At 33.3% G+C, this 19124-nt stretch overlaps 1 protein-coding gene across 1 annotated transcript in view; it reads right to left on the bottom strand.

Annotated features, from left to right (window-relative positions):
- Positions 1-2219: 2219 nt before the first annotated feature.
- LOC149411427 (octopamine receptor beta-2R-like) overlaps positions 2220-19124 on the bottom strand; it is a 746470-nt gene continuing 729565 nt past the window's right edge. The window contains exons 4-5 of the mRNA XM_089646862.1: positions 10254-10726; positions 2220-3438 (exon numbers count right to left, since the gene is read on the bottom strand). Coding sequence (XP_089502988.1) covers positions 2272-3438 — 1167 coding nt within the window. The 5' untranslated portion in view covers positions 10254-10726 and the 3' untranslated portion in view covers positions 2220-2271. The remainder of the gene's footprint in view (positions 3439-10253; positions 10727-19124) is intronic.

The raw sequence follows: 19124 nt of genomic DNA, 5'->3' as shown, positions 1-19124 counted from the left end.
TACTATGACCAAGATTCATGGCTAATTTCAATTTAAATCTAACAGGAGCTAAAGTATTTCAATTTCTCAAATATACCAGAGAATTCCAATTCATTATTATACACTAGGCAAAACTTTAGGCCATTCAGTTTTAATACATTTAATGGCTCATACATATAATATAACACTGATCAAAAAAACAATATTTACATTATCATTGGAAGACATTTACATTACAAAACCATTTTATAATACGTCTAAGCGAAACGAATATGTAGCGCATTTATTTATTATTATTATTCTTGTATTAACGTCAAACATCCAGTTATTAATAATATATTCATTTAGCTAGACACCCAAAACCGCAAAATAACGTTCACACTTTGGCTTAAATTTCATTTGTCCTAGAAATATACACATATTTACACGTTGATAATCAATATCAGCGATAGGACTACAGAACAATCATTGAAAAATTATGTTAAAAACATTGAAAATAATGACTACTGATTCAACCATTGAAAACTTTAGGTAAACAAAATGTTGAAAAATTTTTGAATGCACATGAAGTAAAACGTAGAAAAGGTATAGAACAAGTTTGTTTTAGATATTATTGAGGTTTTACAAAAAAGAAATAGAATTTCAACTCCTAATGCAAAGAAAAATTTTAAGTTCAATACATTATATTACATGTTTTTAAAATAATTTGTTTATTACGTATTAAGATTGTTCAACATAAAAATGATTTATATATTATTCAGATAGGATTTGTTAGTATTAACTTTTTCTTCAATGATATATATTATTCGCTTGCAAAAACTGATAAATAAATGAGATGATTATAATTAAATTTATAGAAACATAAGTATTTATCTTTAAAAATCCTTTACATTATAATGACAATATCATGAATTCAATATAATGTCGCATTATATACGACGACACAATTTCGATAAAAGAAAAGCATTTAGAAATGATTTTACTGTAAAACGAGACATGTTAAGTTTTGTTTCAAAATATTTCATTGTGTCATTGAGTGAGACTGGCAAAACATAAAAATGAATTGCATTGGGTAAACCCAAACGCATGTTGATGCAAATCTCACCCGCGTTTTGTCACCTGCCGTTTTTTTGTTGTTGTCAAAGAAAGTTAGGCAAATCAGGAACTTTGGAAGGGTAAATTATATTGAGGGAGTACTTGACATAGTAGCCGCCTATTTATAGACAAAAAGTGAAAACAAAGCACTCAGACTCCCCTCTGAATGGTCAAAATATCTAAACAAATGTTACACATCTAGAAAAAAATTATAATAAAAAAAGCAATAAACTGAATTGAATTATTGAGATAGGCACAGTGGAGGTCAACAGGGATACTCCCCACCAGATATTTCATAAATCCACCAAAAAAATGTATCCAAAGTTTTGTATTTGTCAAAATGATAAAAATAAAATAATTAACAATTGTAGAAATTTTGATAAAATCAACATTTAAACACCAAGAATGCAGATAATCGTAATTTTATTTCAAGAAATTAATAATGATTTGAAAATTTGGTAATTTGTAAGGTAACTGATTATGGCATAGCGAACTCTCATAAATTTGAGTAATACAATTCATTAGTTGCCAGTCTATAATATCATAATGAAGATGAGCCATATCGTATATTAAAAGTCGTTTTAAGCTTATGTATAAATAAGTTTTATGTTATATAATCGAGTATGTTAGTGAAGCGTTAGTAGTCCCCTTCGACTTACATAATGATTGTTCATACTACTCGGTACTTATTTAACTAGAGGATAGACTGCTTTATCTTACAAAACTTTACCAGATCCTGGTTCCTTTTTACATCCACATCTCTACATTCGTCAGAATATTCATTTACAAAATCGATTATCTTAACCTATCTAAAATCACACGAAAATGTTTACATTAAGTAAAACACGCATTTTCCACTTGCGATGGAACACAATTATTTATCAAATTGTTTTTCACCGTTTTATAATTTATTTACGAAATATTTTATTAATAATTCTTCTAAAACGCTTATTCGTAAATTGCTTTCAATATAACCGCTAAGATTTTTCACAGTCAAACACTTATTCTTCGATGCAGCGTAGACGACTCGTGTAGTCCATTTTTAGGCCTTGGAGTCAAAGTTACGTATAGGGCAGTCGGGTATTGATTGTTTCCACTTGCGGTAGCTTTGTTAACTGATTATATACACTTAGGTTATGCGGGAGAAGTGGTTTAGAGGCTAGATTCTTCGGCTCCCTTGAGGGGGCGGCGTACGTGTTAGAGGCTGGCAGGGGGTTCTGACCCCCTTCGGGCCCTGGCCAGAGCCTCCAGGTCTCCGGAACCCCTCCTGCAAGACGCGCAGAACACACTGCGGAGGGTACTCCTGAAGGCTTCTCTGAAGTCTCTGTTGAAGTAGGCGTAGATCAGAGGGTTGAGCGTGGAGTTGAAGTATCCGATCCAGAACAGCAGAGCCACCACCTCGTCAGGGCAGTAGCAGGCTTCACCACAAACACTGACCGACACGTACCACAGGAAGAAAGGAAGCCAACACAGGATGAACACTCCCATGATGATGCCCAGCGTTCTGGCCGCCTTGTGTTCTCTCTTCATCTTGCTGATTGACCTGTCCCTGTTCGGAGTTCCATGCCCAGGATGAGTCATGCCATTATCGTGCGGAATCTCCCTTGAGTTCCTATGCATCAACATGGCGTTACCTTGTCGCAAGTGCATCGCTTTCTCTTGCCTATTCGCTTCTCGGAAAATTGCCAAATACGTGAAGATCATTATGGTGCAGGGAATCCAAAACGAAATAGAACTGCTCAACAGTGCGTACACTTTATTCACTTTAAAGTCGCAGACTTCAGGATGATGCGACAGATATTCCAGATGATCTTCCGTGGAATACCAGCCCATCCTAATGGGAAGAAAAGAAATGATTGCTGGTGATAGCCAAGTATTCAACAACATCACGGCTACAACTTTTTTGGTCATATTGATGGGATACTTTAAAGGTTTTACGATAGCGTAGTATCTATCCACGCTGATGCAGCAGAGATGTAAGATGGAAGCCGTTGAGAAGTAGACATCTGTTGAATTCCAGATGTCGCACATGACGGATCCGAACATCCACCTTCCAGTGAGCTGCACGCTGGCATTGAAGGTCATGGCCACCATAGCGACAAGCATATCTGCTAGGGCCAGAGAGACCACGAAGTAGTTGGTGATGACGCGCAGCTTCCGGTGTCGCATGACGGACACGATGACGAGGAGGTTGCCGAGGATGGATGCCACGATGACGAAGAGCATGGCGAACCCTTTGGCGAAGAGACCGAGGCTGTCTGCCCAGTCCGAGGGGTCCTCGCCGGTGTCGTCACCCAGTCCAGTGGACACTTCCGTCACCCCCGCTAGGAGGGTGGAGGTCTCCCGCATGGGCTCAGAATCCATCTGGAACAGAATGAAGGATAAATTTAAAAAAAATATTATAAGCCTGAAACACAAATATAAATTGAAAAAATTTTCCCAGACAAAAATTAATGACGCGGACGCGAATTGAACCCGCGCCCTTCTAACTGCCGGTCAGGGGCACTAATTCGCTGTGCTACATCGGCTTATAATAATATAATATATACTCAATAATAATAGAATATATACTCAATAATAATCATAAGGGTTGTATTATTAATATGTATGATGAGGGTTAAACTAGGAAAGACACGAAAATAAATCGACCATTCTTATGAATTTCTATGGTAATGAGTGTAATGGCGGTATTTTTTCTTAGCAGGGAAAACAGAAAAGCAAACTTCTAGGATGTAAAGTAGATTTTATATTCTATTCCTCTGAAAATAATGCCTGACGGTATGGTAGGTATAGTTTTATTTAGATAATTATAATGACACATCATTTTGGAATTATTTTATTGATAACCCAAATAGTTTATGCCAAACAAAGTAAATATAGTTTCCACGGAACAAGACAAATCGTGCTCTTACATTTTTTTCACTAACAAAAGTCGATCAGTGTTTTACATACGTAGAAGTTGATAATACATATAAGTATTATCTAAACCCATTTGAAAAGACAGGCTAATGAAACTGTTAATTTGTTCAATGAAGAATTTCGATGTTTGATACATTTTTGACAAACACAGACATGCTCTTGTAGACTTGTAATACTGAAACTACACGTGGTCCTTGTAAGTTGTCGCATCCAACGACTAAAGAAAATACCCTAAGAGGTCGCGTCGAACAGAAATTTATTCTGGTTATACCGTGTCGACGTCGAGTGACGATACGAGTCGTGTAATTTCTATACCCGCTATATCAACTTTCATTGATTTGGAGAAAACCGCAAAAAACTGTCACATCTCTAGCGTACATAAGTAAATGCATTACAATTTTTTATATAATGAATATGAGTAATAAAATTTCGAAAAGCATTTATTTTTCTATATATGTCTAGCAATAATTAAGTAATTTCGATAAATAAAATGGATATAGCGGATTTTGATACTCACTTCGTAATTTTGAAAGTCAACTGAGCCGACATGGCGGGTTTAGAAACTCACGCGTAGATCATTTTGACACACGAGCGTGGCGTCAAAGCGGCGGCCATATTGTATTTTGGCAAAATAACTGCTTGCGATTCGTTGAATCCGATATAGCGGGTTTTGATAGTAACTTTCTGTATGATATAGCGGATTTGGTTTCTCACTCGCAGTTTTAACATGGTTTTTGGTCGCGATAAGGAGGGTTTTGAAACTCAATTTTAGGCTCCTCTTGTTGCTCGCAAAAATGTGAACAAGATGTCATACTCAGATCATTTTGTCAAAAAATCGAATATAGCGGGTATAGAAATTATAGGATTATTACATCCACATAACTTCCTCCGATAATATACAGAAAACATGGACACAGTTAATACGAACTTTTAATAGGCAAACCACTGTGTGTCAGTAAGAAGTTAGATAACAATAAGAAGAAAGTATTTCGGTTTTAAAAAAATGAAAAATAATGCATTTTAGAAGCTTTTTCATAAAAAAACCCGGATAATTTGACATATTTTCTTAACTTCATTACATCTGTATGTATCATGTATGTTTGAATGAAACCTAAATTGACAACCTGGGAGCTTATTTTAGGGTCATATTTAGAATGATCGTATTAAATGTGTTCCTATTTTTTGTACATTCACACTACTTTCAGTGTTCAAATTTTTGTACATTTACCCTTCTTTCCGTGTTCACTTTTGTAAAAGTAATCTACAGAACAATATTCCTTTTTATTTATCCCTACAAATCAGTGACCATTAGCTCTGCGTTATGGTAAGTGCCTAATACGTTAAACTATCAATTCACTTATCTCTTTATCTCTTCAGCGATTACACAAAATACAAATCATAAAGCATTCTTGATTATCTAATTCCTCTTTTTTTATACCACATTGACATAAAATTGAAAGAACACAGCATAATTTTAATGGCACACAACATTATTTTTTTAATTACGATTTCAAATTAAATAATGTAAATTATGGGGATTTAATGCAAATATTTAAAGTTTCTGAATTGTCACAGCGAAGAAAAATAATCTATATTTTATTGTTATTGAAAAACATTAACGGACATTTAGATAGCCCTGACTAGTTAGATTATTTATCGCGTAACCAATAAATACAATACTAGAATCTATGCTCCATTGAATGTAGTTACTTTTACACTATTTATATTTGCAATTTTTGTTCTCAGAGATTGCATCGTGTGAAGAATGAAACTTGCTCACATTGACCATTATAGTCGGAGAATATGTGTGTGTTTCTGCTTTGCAATAGTATCCAAATAAATGGAATATTTCCGAACGCATTCGAAAACTAAAAACTTGGAAATGTGATGAAATAAGCTTTCAAATTTTATTGCTAGAATTAAACATAAAATTTTAGAAATAATAAATATCTTAATGCATATAAACAAAATTGAACATTTAATTTAAGAAAATTTTAATTTTTGCAAATATAACAAGGCATTTAAATTGGCTCACCTTACGTTTTTTCGTCGCCCTGAACCAATAACGAAACCTTTTTCTTTTTTGACAAATGTATTATAAACATTACTGTCACCTGATTTTTAGTCGTTTCATAAAAAAAAATAAAAAATTTCACCAAGTTTCATAATTTTTGTCTGAACCTTCGGATTCATAGGGGGGCAAATATTAATTCTTCTGTAGTTAAGTTCTAGATTTGAATATAAAGTGCTGTGTTTTCTCTTTATAACACCGTTTAGATCATATTTATCACTACGAAAGTAAGGGAGACAACGATTTTTGAGACCGTATAGGCTGTTCCAAAAGCGAACAAATGGACTCTCTGAGTAATGGCTATTTGCTTGCAAAACCGAACAAATTATCCAAATATTTTAAAACATACAAATACGCCTGATCTATATTTGTTTGTTATGTTATTATTTATTTATTTTTTAAACATTCACAGTAAATTTAATAAATAAATGTTAATTTTGTAGGTGTGAGTGACAAAGAATACTAAATAGAAAGAAGGTGTATAGTATAGTGAAGCGGATTTTTAAATTCATTGAATACAAGAAGCTTACGTATTGTTTATTTATTTATTATTTATTAACGCCGATTATAGCGGCTTTTACAAAAGCATAACAATTGTTTTACTTATTATAAATACAGAATATACATAGATAAAAAAAATATAAATACAAAATACATAAAAGAGAACAATAGAAATGGTTTTTATAAATACAATGCAACAATGTGTATATATAAATACTAATAAACAATTAATTTACAATAAATCCCGGATAAACTAATACTTTAAAACTGTATTTGGTTATATTCAATCAGAGAAGCGCTGACATACAGTTTTAATTAAGTGGTGTTTGTATGAGGATAAACTAGCAATGTTTATAGATTAATCCAAAACATATTTATTACCAAGTACATGTAGGCGATTCATTATGGAATTGAGTTCAGCGTTAGATCCTGTATTGTTGCAGTGATAGGGTAATTTGAAACGAACTGATCGACTAGGTACACGGAAACAAAAAAAGAAGTTCAGGGGAGTTCAACAGGTTGGTAACGATTTTAAATAAATAAAATAGGTCAAAACAAATTCTTCTTTCTTTTAATGTATCGAGTCCCAATAAATGTAACAGAGAGGGGTAATTAATGTTTTCGATGAGTATTCCCAATTTAAAATTAATATAACGTAAAAATTTATGTTGGACTCGCTCAAGGGAATTCTCATGTACACTGTAGTAAGGACTCCAAATGGTGGTGTTAAATTCTAGTTGGCTTCTAACAAGTGAAGTGTAAAGTAATTTGACAGTTTTTAAATTTTTAAAATCCTTTGAAATCCGTAAGACAAATCCTAACATTTGCATTGCTTTACTGGTTATATTATTAATATGTTTAATGAATGTTAATTTAGTGTCAAAGGTTATACCAAGGTCTCTTATTTCATCAACAGATAATAAGGTGTGATTATTGAGAAAGTAGGTGAACAACAATGGGTTTTTTTTCTGTGGAATCTCATAAGTTGACATTTTTTTACATTAAGTGTTAATTTGTTTTTAAGACACCAATCGTTAAAGCTATTAATATTAGATTGAAGTGTTAGACAGTTTTTGACATTGTAATTGACTCTTAATAAAAGTTTTTGAAAATTAAGCGCAAATAGTTTTTCAATAAATTATCTCGCCAAAAATTTTAATAATCTAGTTTTATACATTAGAAAAGAATCATAAAAAATGTCCAGGCTTAGCAATATTTCGTAGTGGGTGTATGTTGTGATTGGTGATATTTGCTGCATTAGTATTGTTGGCTTCTATGTATGAAAAAGCGTAGTATGTTATACCTCATTGGAATATTTAAACCAATGACGGATAATATTTCTGAACTATCTATTTTATTATTAGGAAGAAATCGATCTGATAATGTACGGATTTTTAATTTTTTTTTTCTTATTTTTAAAAGGAAACCTAACATCTTGTAGGATTTTGATATAATTTGTTCGATGTGCTTACCAACAAATAATTTGCTGTCTAAGTGAACACCTGGATCTTCACATGTAAACATATATTGTAGAAGTTTATTGTTCAAGTCGTAAGGCTGATAAACATAATGGACACTTATGTTTTAGATATGTTTGATAAATTATCAAGATCGCTTTGTTATTCCGCACAATCGGATAAAGATTGAATAGCTTTAAAAACTTTCATATCATCCGCGTATAACGAAGATAAAAAGTTAATTATTACTGTAATACAGTTGTATTATTTATAATTTTCCTTATAGTTTCTTTGTATGAGAATGCCCAACGGGCGTTAGTAAATACATCCAATAATCAACACGTAATTTTTAGGTTCAAATTTGAATAATGTGGTTTTAGTAACAATATATTATTACTAGCCATAAATCAGTTAGATGACAGGTCAAAACGTATATAAATAAATCATTTAGTTTGGTATCTGAATAAAATTCCAAATATCTAATGAAATACCAAATATTTCCGTTAAATCAACAAAAAGTTTGCTGAATAAATCAAAAGCACTGAAGCACTGTTTTCGTTTTATTGACTTGTAAAGAGTAGCTTTCTGGTGGTTTTCGGTTGTAAAGCAAACAATACGTGGGCAGTGTTATTACTTATCAATACAAATAAATAAAAATCACTGAAAAGCTCAGGAAGTTTGAAGTTTAAATATATTTGCGTAATTTATGTAAGGGGTCCCATTTATCGGTGAACGTTTCGACAGCACAAAGAGATTGAATATATTTTATGCCCAAATACATAAAGTTGAACAAGTTATTTGGAACAATTTTATTTGAGGGAAATGCTTCGTGGTTTAATACAATATTATTTATTTATTGATATATTAGAAGTTTATTTTATAAAATATTTTTGGGAGTGTGAGCCTGACTGGGTGGTTACCCGTGCTGAGGCCTCCCTTTTAGAATTTTATGTGACAAATTGTGTATAAATAAATTGAATTGTATTGAAATTATTTTGAATTAAACGAATTAAAATGAAATATTAATTAATCAAATAAAATACAAAAAAAAAACAAAATAAATTAAAATAAATAAAATAAAATTGTTATAAAAAGTAAGCAAAATGTATGTAATTATTAGTTTGTGATTTTTTTTTGTTTTCCTCGTGTGTCGAGTGCAAGATTGTTAAATACTTTTATTGCCTGGTATTTGTGGTGTGTTTGTTCAAAGCTTGTGTTTATCGACGAAGTTTTTATGTTTTGTAAGTTAGTACGCTCGTCTAACTTGTCTGTTAGTGTTCATTTGTGTTTGTTGAAATTTAGGTTTTTGGTCATAAATACACTTTAGTAGTGTTTTTTATGTATATTTGGCGCATGGCAAGTACGTCAAACGTGTTGAATATTTTGTTCCTGTCAGTCATTCTATGTTTTTAAAGTATTACATTTATGCTCCCCCCCCCAAACAATTAAAAACTAACGCTCAAATTATTTTGAAAACGAATGCTCAAAGCAAAAAAGTAATACCGCAAAACCAAATGTAATGTAAATTGAACAAATTTCCGCTTGTACTTCGAAATTCTGGACACAATGTTATATTTCCTGGTTTAAGATAATACTTTTAAGAGTCGTAAAATTTTTTCTCAAATGTATTTATTAAAACCTAACTCATCGCGACGTAACGTAAAAATTCTGTGTTTTTTGTTTGTTACGCTTATAGTAGGTTATGTGGAGCCAGTAGGGCTAAGGCATCCCCTATTGAGGTATGTTGTGTTGCTGAAGGGAGTGGGTAAGGGAAGGAGCCTCTGTGATCAGGGGGTAAGGCTTTCGACTAGTAAGCTGGAGGTCGCGAGTTTTTTGATAAATTTGTGTTTTTTCTCAATTACTAATCATAAATAATATGTTGTATATTGCAGCACGTTTCAGAGTGGAATATACACTTAGTATCGCCCTGGTGTAAGACCACAATTCAGAATTGAAACATTGCTTGAAATGGCTTTGGCCGTGTTTGGTAACCAAATCTGAATAGTCAGATACTTCCACACCTTCCTCCTCAACATCTCCTTCCCATTCCCACTACCTTCAGCCTCACAACATACCCCAATTGGGGATACCATAGTCTCACTGGCTCCATACGATTGGGAGCAGTTGGAACTCCAGTAAACCGGTTGACAGAAGTTCTGTGGTTATTTTTTTCTTCTTACAAATAGTAGCACCTAAAATAAACTTGTTCTTAGAAAAAAAAACATACTCACATTTAAGTAGATAATCTGCAACGAAGTCACAACTCCCAATATCTGATTGTCTTCAAATAATCAACTAGGATATTACTAGAATACCGAATTGCTATGCTTAAATATTATTGCTTTCTTATTTATGAAATTTAAACAAGTATTATTATAAGTATTCACAAATTATACACTAAGTAATGTTCTAAGTGATTTACGTATTTTTTAGTTCTTTTCTGCCGCGAACCTCTGCCCTCGCAAATACAACTTTCGCAATATTCCCCATAGATTGGTCGTTTGATAAATCTATACATATTTTATAATCCCAGACAATTTCATCACAACACACTTGAAACACTTGGTTGATTTTACATATCGAAAAAATTTCACTCTGTTTAAAAACGCAAATTTTCACAGTCTTTTTGTATTTGTATCTTGAAGTTTGCTATTTTTATTTTGCAGGTTTGATGGTCGGCTGATGACTTTAGACTGAAGGCTTCCTGAAAAAAGTAAAATAAATTTCGTTAATAACTAGAAAATAGTTTTTTTGATTTATTTTTAATACTATGGGTGTGTTAATATTTTCGTAAATTATTTAATAACACATTTATAATAAAAGTTTTATTTGTAGTCGGTAATTGCTAAAATTAACAAAATATTTTATAATAATTGGAAATAAAAGTTTCGACTGGGCGTCTGTAACTCCGGTTCAATGAACCCCAGAAATCAGATCACTTCTTTGAATTTAAGGGTCTTTTTCAAAATTGGAACTTATTGTGTGAAAAATTCATACAAGCGATACTGCAGGTAGGTACCTACTTAACTATAACAATAAAATATTTTTTCCGTGATTTATCACGGGTCTGAATTAGGTATTTTATAAATAAAATAAACATCATAACGTGTACCTGTCAACATGAACAAAATAGCAGAAGTACAGAAATGCCATAGGGTTAATTTTTGGTAATTTTCGCAGGGCCGCTAATGTCACAATTATACATAAAAAATAAATATCAAAACGTGATCCTGCCAACAAAAACAAAATACCAGGAGTACAGAAATGTGATTGGGTGTTTCCATGTGGTTATTATTATGAAATTAAATCAAATTAGAATATTACAAAAAAGGCTGTTTTAAACAATATAAGATTTATTAATAAAAGTGATTTAAATTTTACACAACCGATAAAAAGCCTGTGAAACATTTAAAATACAGAACATGGACAGAACCTGGGTAGGCGAAACTGGGCAAAAGCTCAGTTCTTATTCCTTGTACGACAGTCGAAAAAATCGGTCCATCTCTGGACTAACGGACGACGGATCCGAAACTCGCAAATAAAGCCACCATCAACTGAGATTTGAGACTGGATTTTTCACTTGACTACGCTAGTAGTACCTATTTTGCGGCATGTTAGTGATAGATACCTAATCTTAGTATCGCCAGGTTAAAAACTATCATTTCAAATTAAGAGGTTTTGTGTTCCTATATCCCCTCCTTTAACCCGCCTCACAACGTTGCCCAAATAAGTGGCGAAACTTGCAACTCATGAACAGAAAAACTTCTCGTGAGGAGTTGAAAAGGTTAACCAATTTTATCAACGAGGCTTAACTAATTCCTTTTACACTAACCCCATACAGGAGGACTTGAAAAAAATAAATCATTCATAGTACCTACATCACTTCCACTGCGATGCAAGGCGATGGGTCGAGAGAGTCAGAATGAAGACTCAAAATGTATCTCCCTCAATCGGACCCGATCCCACCTGTCACCTAGTTGGTGGGCAGATGCATCCGGCGACAAGACCTGGACAAACCTCACCCCATGAGCCCGGGCACCCCTGCTAAGTCGCCAAACGTAGCAAAATAAACGCGGCTACCTATGAGATGTTGGTTATCTAATAAATGGTTCCCGAACAACTTGATAGGGCCTAGACAGGGCGCCCATTGAATAGTGTCAAATAAAAAAGAACCCAGTTTCAAAAATAAAATAAATAATTATTTAAAACAGAACAAAGAGAAGTAAGTATAATTTACTTAGAATCAAAGAGAGGTATTCTAATATTTCCAAGAAAGGAATTTACATGAAAAGAAATTTCTAAAATTAGCAGACTTTTTATTATGCGCAAAAAATACCCCTCTTCATCAAAGAAAGGAATAATAAATTTATGTATTCAACTCTTGGAGTTTACGACCAAAATTATTATTCGGCATAACTTCTTTTTCTCGCCTTCCCTTTGCTCTCAGATCGTCAAAGGCCGGAGTAAAATATATATTGATCTTTACTTTTAGGTCAAATATTAGAGGATTCTATCTGAGTTAATATTGTATTGGTTCAATATCTACTTATTTGTAGTAGAACTTTACAATTCAAATATTGCTAAAAATATACCTGACGTTAATTGATTTTACAAGTCGAAATATTTTAAATAAATCCATTTTTTTCTGTGTTTTGAGTAAAACAAGTTGATATTATTAAATGATTATTGCTGATTTATTGATTTCCTGTTAAAAGGGTGATTGCTAGCCATTTTCTAATAAACTATAAGTACTTTCATAGTATATCGGAAAACGTGTTCATGAAGGTGCGTTTATACTATTAATATATAATGTCTTGTTCTCACATAGCCATAACGCATTTATGTTTTACTGATAGTTTAGTAGGAAATCTGACAATTCATTTGTTAAAGACCCATAAATTAGCAATATTTTATAATAGTAAGTTTTCTCCGCGTGTCTTGTAGCTAAACACATTTTTATATTTTTTTATATGAAAAATCTTTTCTGTTATTTTTTTTATTTTCCCTGAAATTGTCAATGGTTTGATTCTAAATATGATGACATATTAATTTGTTATATATGTCCTTGAACATATATTTATAAATAAATGTTTTATTATCAAAAATATAAAGGCTTGTTTACTTTCATTTTAACTTCCTTTACCCCTCTCTCTTTAGCCTCACAACATACCCCAAATCGAGGCATCAACGTTATCTACAAAAACATGTCAATAATAATAATTATCGGTATGTCTTTTTATAGATAACGTTGTTGAATTATTGGTATTTTTTTTAGATAACTTTTTTTCACTTGATGCCCTAGAATTATTTGTAGAAAACGTTGTTTGACTTTAAGCCATCCAATTATTGGTATGGTTTTTTGTACATATGTACGGTTTTGTTTCTATAATCTTCACAGTTAAAATAAGATAAGCTCTCGAATTATGGGAATGTTTTTGTGTAGATAAGGTTTTTTGACATTAAGCCATTGAATTATTGGTGTGTGGTTTTTGTAGATAAGTTGTTTGATTTTAACCCCTTAAAATTGATATATAATATAACTCTACTGGCTTTGGACAGTTGGGACTCTAAAGGTATATTATATATCAAAGGGTTGCCAATTTTAATAAAGTATGTAGTTATAGCTTGTAAATAGTGGTTTTTAGACAAAACAACAAATACATTAAAATAGGATGTTTCCCATGTCTTGTTAATTAATGATAGCGACCTTACATTTATATATCAGCCGGAAAGCCTCCTTGTTTATTCCTAGTGAGCCTTAAGCCCCTTCCTATTTCCTATACGGTTCCGGAAGTCCCCAGGTGGCGAATTAAATCCGGATATCCGCATTCTAAGGTTTAACGTATTTTCCTCTATTTCATTTGTTTTTTTTTTGTTCCAGTCAGAAAGAATAGTACAAGTATTTAGAAAGAATACGTATTTATGTAATTAGATATAGGAATGATTATACGGTGTATTGAAAAAACTCAAACGATTATTAAGTTTTACTACTAAACTAAATAACTAACTAACCATCGCATCGTTTCGCCTAAGGGGTAGGTAGAGAGGATAAAGAGACAGCCACACAACCAATAAAATAAAATTATATGTTGAATGTATACTACACTTTATTTAAATGCGACATAAACTATTTTTAGTTGATTTTATATAAAATTAAGTGTGCTTAATTATATCTCACGTACCGATGAAATATAACTATACACGCAAGACTTATTTTGAGATATTGTAAATCACACACATAAAAATTTAATGTACTTACATTATCGTACTCCTGAACAACTTACCTACAATAATGTTTGCATGTAAAAGCCTTCAAGACATGAATAAATAAATAAATATTTAATATTTAATGAAAGAATTAAAATAATTAAAATTCTCCGACTTAATATTTATGTTCAAAATCGTAATTGGTAGTATAGGCAGCCCTAATTTACTTAACCTCAATGAATTTCATGTACTTGCGCGAGCTACTCGTTCCAAAATAATGTCATATTCCAAATTTGAACAGATTGTGCGACATATTCAGATAAGCGATTAAGTAGTTACCTACATTATTCTGTTAAAAAACATTTATGCAAAATTTCCGTCTATAGACCCTTTCACCTTACATTTTAAGTCTGTGTAAATTATTTACATTGAAATTGTCTTTGCATCTTTTGTATACGCTTAAAAAGAAAAGATGTCAAATCATGTTTTCAACGAATTGTAACTAACTAACCATCACGCCGTTCCCCGCAGGGGTAGGCAGAGAGGACGGACCGCCAAATAACTCGGTCTTGGCACATACTCCTTGCCTCATCCACATTCATAAATCGTCTCATACATACTCTTCTATTATTATGAATCTCGACATGGCCCGACTCAAGTATCTGATTCACTCGGTCGTGCTATGTTTTCCTCGGACGTCCCCGACTTCTGCTACCATTCACATTTGCATCTTATATTCTCCTTACACTCCTTTCATCGCTCATTCGCTCTACATGCCCAAACCATCTAAGCGTCCTTTTCTTGATCTTACTCATTACGCTTACACCGGACTTGCACTCTTTGCGGATCTCCACATTCCTCACACGATCATACATGGTTTTACCACACCTACGCTTCAGGGATCTCATTTCAACAGTATTCAATCTACTTTCATCCTTTCTTTGCCAGTTCCATGCCTCACTTCCATACATCAGGGTAGGTACCAGCACTCCATTTCGCTTATTTGGACAATTTTTTGTTAGCGCCAATTACGTTCAGTCCTCCATTAATAGAGTTACCTGCATTTACCCTTCTTTCAATATCTCTGTCAGCCTTCCCATCTCTCGAAAACATACTTCCTAATCAATTGAATTCCTACGAATTGTATTTTCATGAATTCATTGCTTAAAATCTCACATTCTATATTTAGAGGAACGGCACTAACATTATGTTAACTTAGATAGTTTATCTAAATTTTTATAAGCAATATTCAATATAAATGAATAAAACAAAAGTCTTTTATTCGATCATAACCTACACATTCATCTACTGTACAAAATTCCAGGGGGGTATAACTCCGATCAAAAATTGCAACCAAAATAAAGTGACGTCATTTGGTTGGCTAACTTTTTCTACCAATGAAAAACCCTGAAAGTCTATGGAATGAACTTTCCGACTTTTTCATTGGTGTATAGTATAATAAGTAGTCTCCGAATGAGAATTTTACCGTCTAAATGTTGGCATATCTATGGTTTTTTTAGGTCTAATTTGTTTCATGCAAAAAGCCCGAAGATATCGATCCAAAATCCGCTTGTTTTGGATAAAAAAAAGAAGTTATTGTTATGAAGCGGTGTTAAGTCTTATTTAAAAGTAATTATTTAAAACACCTCTTCAGAACAAGTACCATTCATAGCATTAATTTTGATTAAAATTATAGAGAGCACGGTCTGGCAACAAATAGACCGCCGGGCAGTCTATTGTTCGTTTCCGTTTCCTTTCGCTGGGTACTCTGGAATTGTTACACGAGCGGGACGGCCGTGTAATGATCGCACAGTCAATTAGATTATAATTCATTTTTACCCTGGATGGGCGATCGTATTAAAAAGTGTACATCAGTATTCCTGATGCGGGTTATTCGGTTCCTTTTTACAAAAACCAAGTCGGTGCAGGCTCTATTAAATAAACGTCCGTATAATGGATGACCGTGTGTGTGTTCGTGAAGATCACAAATAATGTTCTACTGAAGTTTATATACGCGATCCCTTGTAAATCGTTATTCCGCGGACTCCGGGAAATGAAGCATTCACCTCAAGTGGCGCGATACAAGCCGTATTTTTCTTAATAAGATACGGATAATAAAATCACAAGCCCGGACGGCACCCGCTCAAGTAATCTGCCGATCAGCTCAATGGATGGATTCGCTCCATTAATGTTACATAAACGATAGACCCGATACGCTCCAGAACCGCTTATCAGCCACCTTGTCGGAGACGCTGGACCCGTCTCCTGGACCAAAGCCCTGATGGTGCCAGCTCGATCTGTCTGGGACAGACCACCGCCGGCCGTATGGAAGCTCCCCGCTCACTTTCCGTAATTAAGTGGTTAATCAGTTTTAGATAGAATTAAGAACCAATTTTTGATCCCTGGGGGTAAGTGCCGAGTCATAATATGTAACATGTTTACTTAAATATATTCTCCATGTTTTATAATGTGCAAAAACAAAACTACTGCTTTCATTTCACTACAATCAGTAGAACCTGTAATCCTTTGTGTGCCCATGCCTTGGCGACAGTTTCATGCTCTGCCCATCCCGAACATTACTCGAGGACCGAGTATTGGCGCGCAGAAAATCTGCAAAGTTCGGGATGGCATTTAATATAAAATATGGCCGGTAACAATTGGCGCCTCAACGTGTTTTGGCTCGTGGTGATTGCATGTTGTGCTGATTTTGGTGAAATGTTTCATGATTAATTGACATAATATTGTATCACATATGTCAAGTGATTTGAATATTGTTTCATAACCTCAAATACACTCAGTATTCTTGTAACGATAATTCATAATTTGCGTTATTCTATGGTAAAATCTTGCGTAAACTTTCATCTTTCATGAAATCTATGATTTATCTATGCTTTTGTAGCTGTCAAATTTTATGTCAACACTAATTGGTAAACAAGATGATTATATGGGAGGTTATGTCAAACTGTCTAATTCATAATTATTTACGATTATTTTACGATGTCATTCACTTGTTTGATCAAGGCATATTTGCGTTTTATAATATTATTAGATTTTTACGCTAATATACATAATATTAAAAACATTTATGTCGGCGTTCTACAATACAAATTGTAAGTCCACATTACAATCGATATGCGTTTTAATTACTCGTAAGTCAACAAACACTCAATATTATTTATATACATACCTACGTCATTTTTTTTCGCCCAAATTAAATGATATCTTTGATTGACAATTACATTAGGCCGACGTTTAATAACGTTTCACAATATAATAGGGTGGTCCATTTTTCGCAATTCTCATTAGGGTGGAGCATATTTTTTTTAACAATTTTTTTTTGTTTTTTTTCACAATTGTACAATAGAAGTTGAGCTAATATTACGTCTAATGATACTACAGCCGTCAATGAAGAGTTTCTTTTGTTTTATAAACAAAAAAAATTAAATATTTATTTTTCTCTTCTTTTACTTCTTTCTTTCTATCTGAACATCAAAGAACGTAATCATGTCTTCACCAATACCAATACCAAATATCAATGGGGCTTCGAAGGAGGTTCTCATTAAAGAACTTAAAGACAGGAATATTGATCCATCGTCGACTTCTCATGAGTTACGTTTACAGGCGCGCGCTTATAATAAAGAGATTAAAATACCTGCTATAAGTGAAGTGAATTCTGAATCATCGGATTCTGAATTAGACGACACAACCATTAAGAAAGCCCACATAATTAAACAAACGAAGATTATTTATAGGGACTCACACTCAAATAACGTAGACGGTTGGAAACTGAAATATGACGGAAAAAGTAGTGTAAGGGAATTCTTACTATTAATTGAGGAGAAATGTAGGACAAAAAATTTTAACCAGGATCATCTTGTACGCGTTTTTCCTGATCTTTTAGAAGGTTTAGCACTCCTGTGGTTCAGGTCTATTTACACTCAGGATTTGAAATGGGACGATCTTTCAAAACTTTTGATAAGACAATTTGAAGCAAACGACCTTCAAACAGATCTTAAGGTAAAACTATTTAACATGACACAACCTAAAGGTATGTCAGTGCTAGAATTCACTCTCAGAATGAAGTCATTAAACAATATGCTTGAAGCTAAACTACCGGAATTAGAACTTTTGCGGTTGGCAAAAAAAGCTTTATTGCCTATGTATACAAATTTACTAGTCTCAAGAGATATATCGACATTCGAGCAATTGACTACTCATGCAGGCAACTTGGAATCTTATGCATCACTGTCGGATGATTTCGTATCTTTCAACGTTTCTCAACCAAAAGTAGACTTACCTGTCACTAATAAACCGGAGAAATTTGATAGTACTGCTAGACAAACACCTAATTTTAATAATAATAATATGCATAGACACCAAGGTTATAACCAAAATCAGTACAGAAAACCAAATAACAACAATTATTCCAACAACTATACTAAAGTTAGTCTTGGAAACAGAGATAATAATTATAAATACAATAAACCGTCTTCTTCTACTTCTAACACATATACAAAAACTGCACACGAAAATTCTAGAACGTTTTACAATAAACCATTCTGTTCATATTGTAAACTATCGGGACACGTTATAGAAGATTGCAGGAAGAAAAATTCAAGGTCTAACAATCCTAAAGTGGGAGCTATCAATGACAAAGCTCATAAAAAGTCAAAAAACTAGGTCGGAGTCTCTCTTGCTACAAGCCGTCCTTGGCGCAGAGGAAAAGCGAGTGGGAGAGTTGGCTCCGAATAGTTGATAAATTTCTTTCATCCCCATCAACCGGAACAGTGGGCCCGCTGCCACGGGAGATGGCTATTGAAAATGATAACCGTCCTTATACTTATGTACATATTATAAATAATTTCTACAGTGGAATGCTAGACAGCGGCGCTTCA

The sequence above is a fragment of the Hesperophylax consimilis genome, chromosome 25, assembly GCF_061612785.1.
Source record: "Hesperophylax consimilis isolate HC1 chromosome 25, BYU_Hcon_1.0, whole genome shotgun sequence".
In the NCBI taxonomy this organism is placed as follows: domain Eukaryota; kingdom Metazoa; phylum Arthropoda; class Insecta; order Trichoptera; family Limnephilidae; genus Hesperophylax; species Hesperophylax consimilis.
This window is presented reverse-complemented; position numbering and strand designations above follow the sequence as displayed.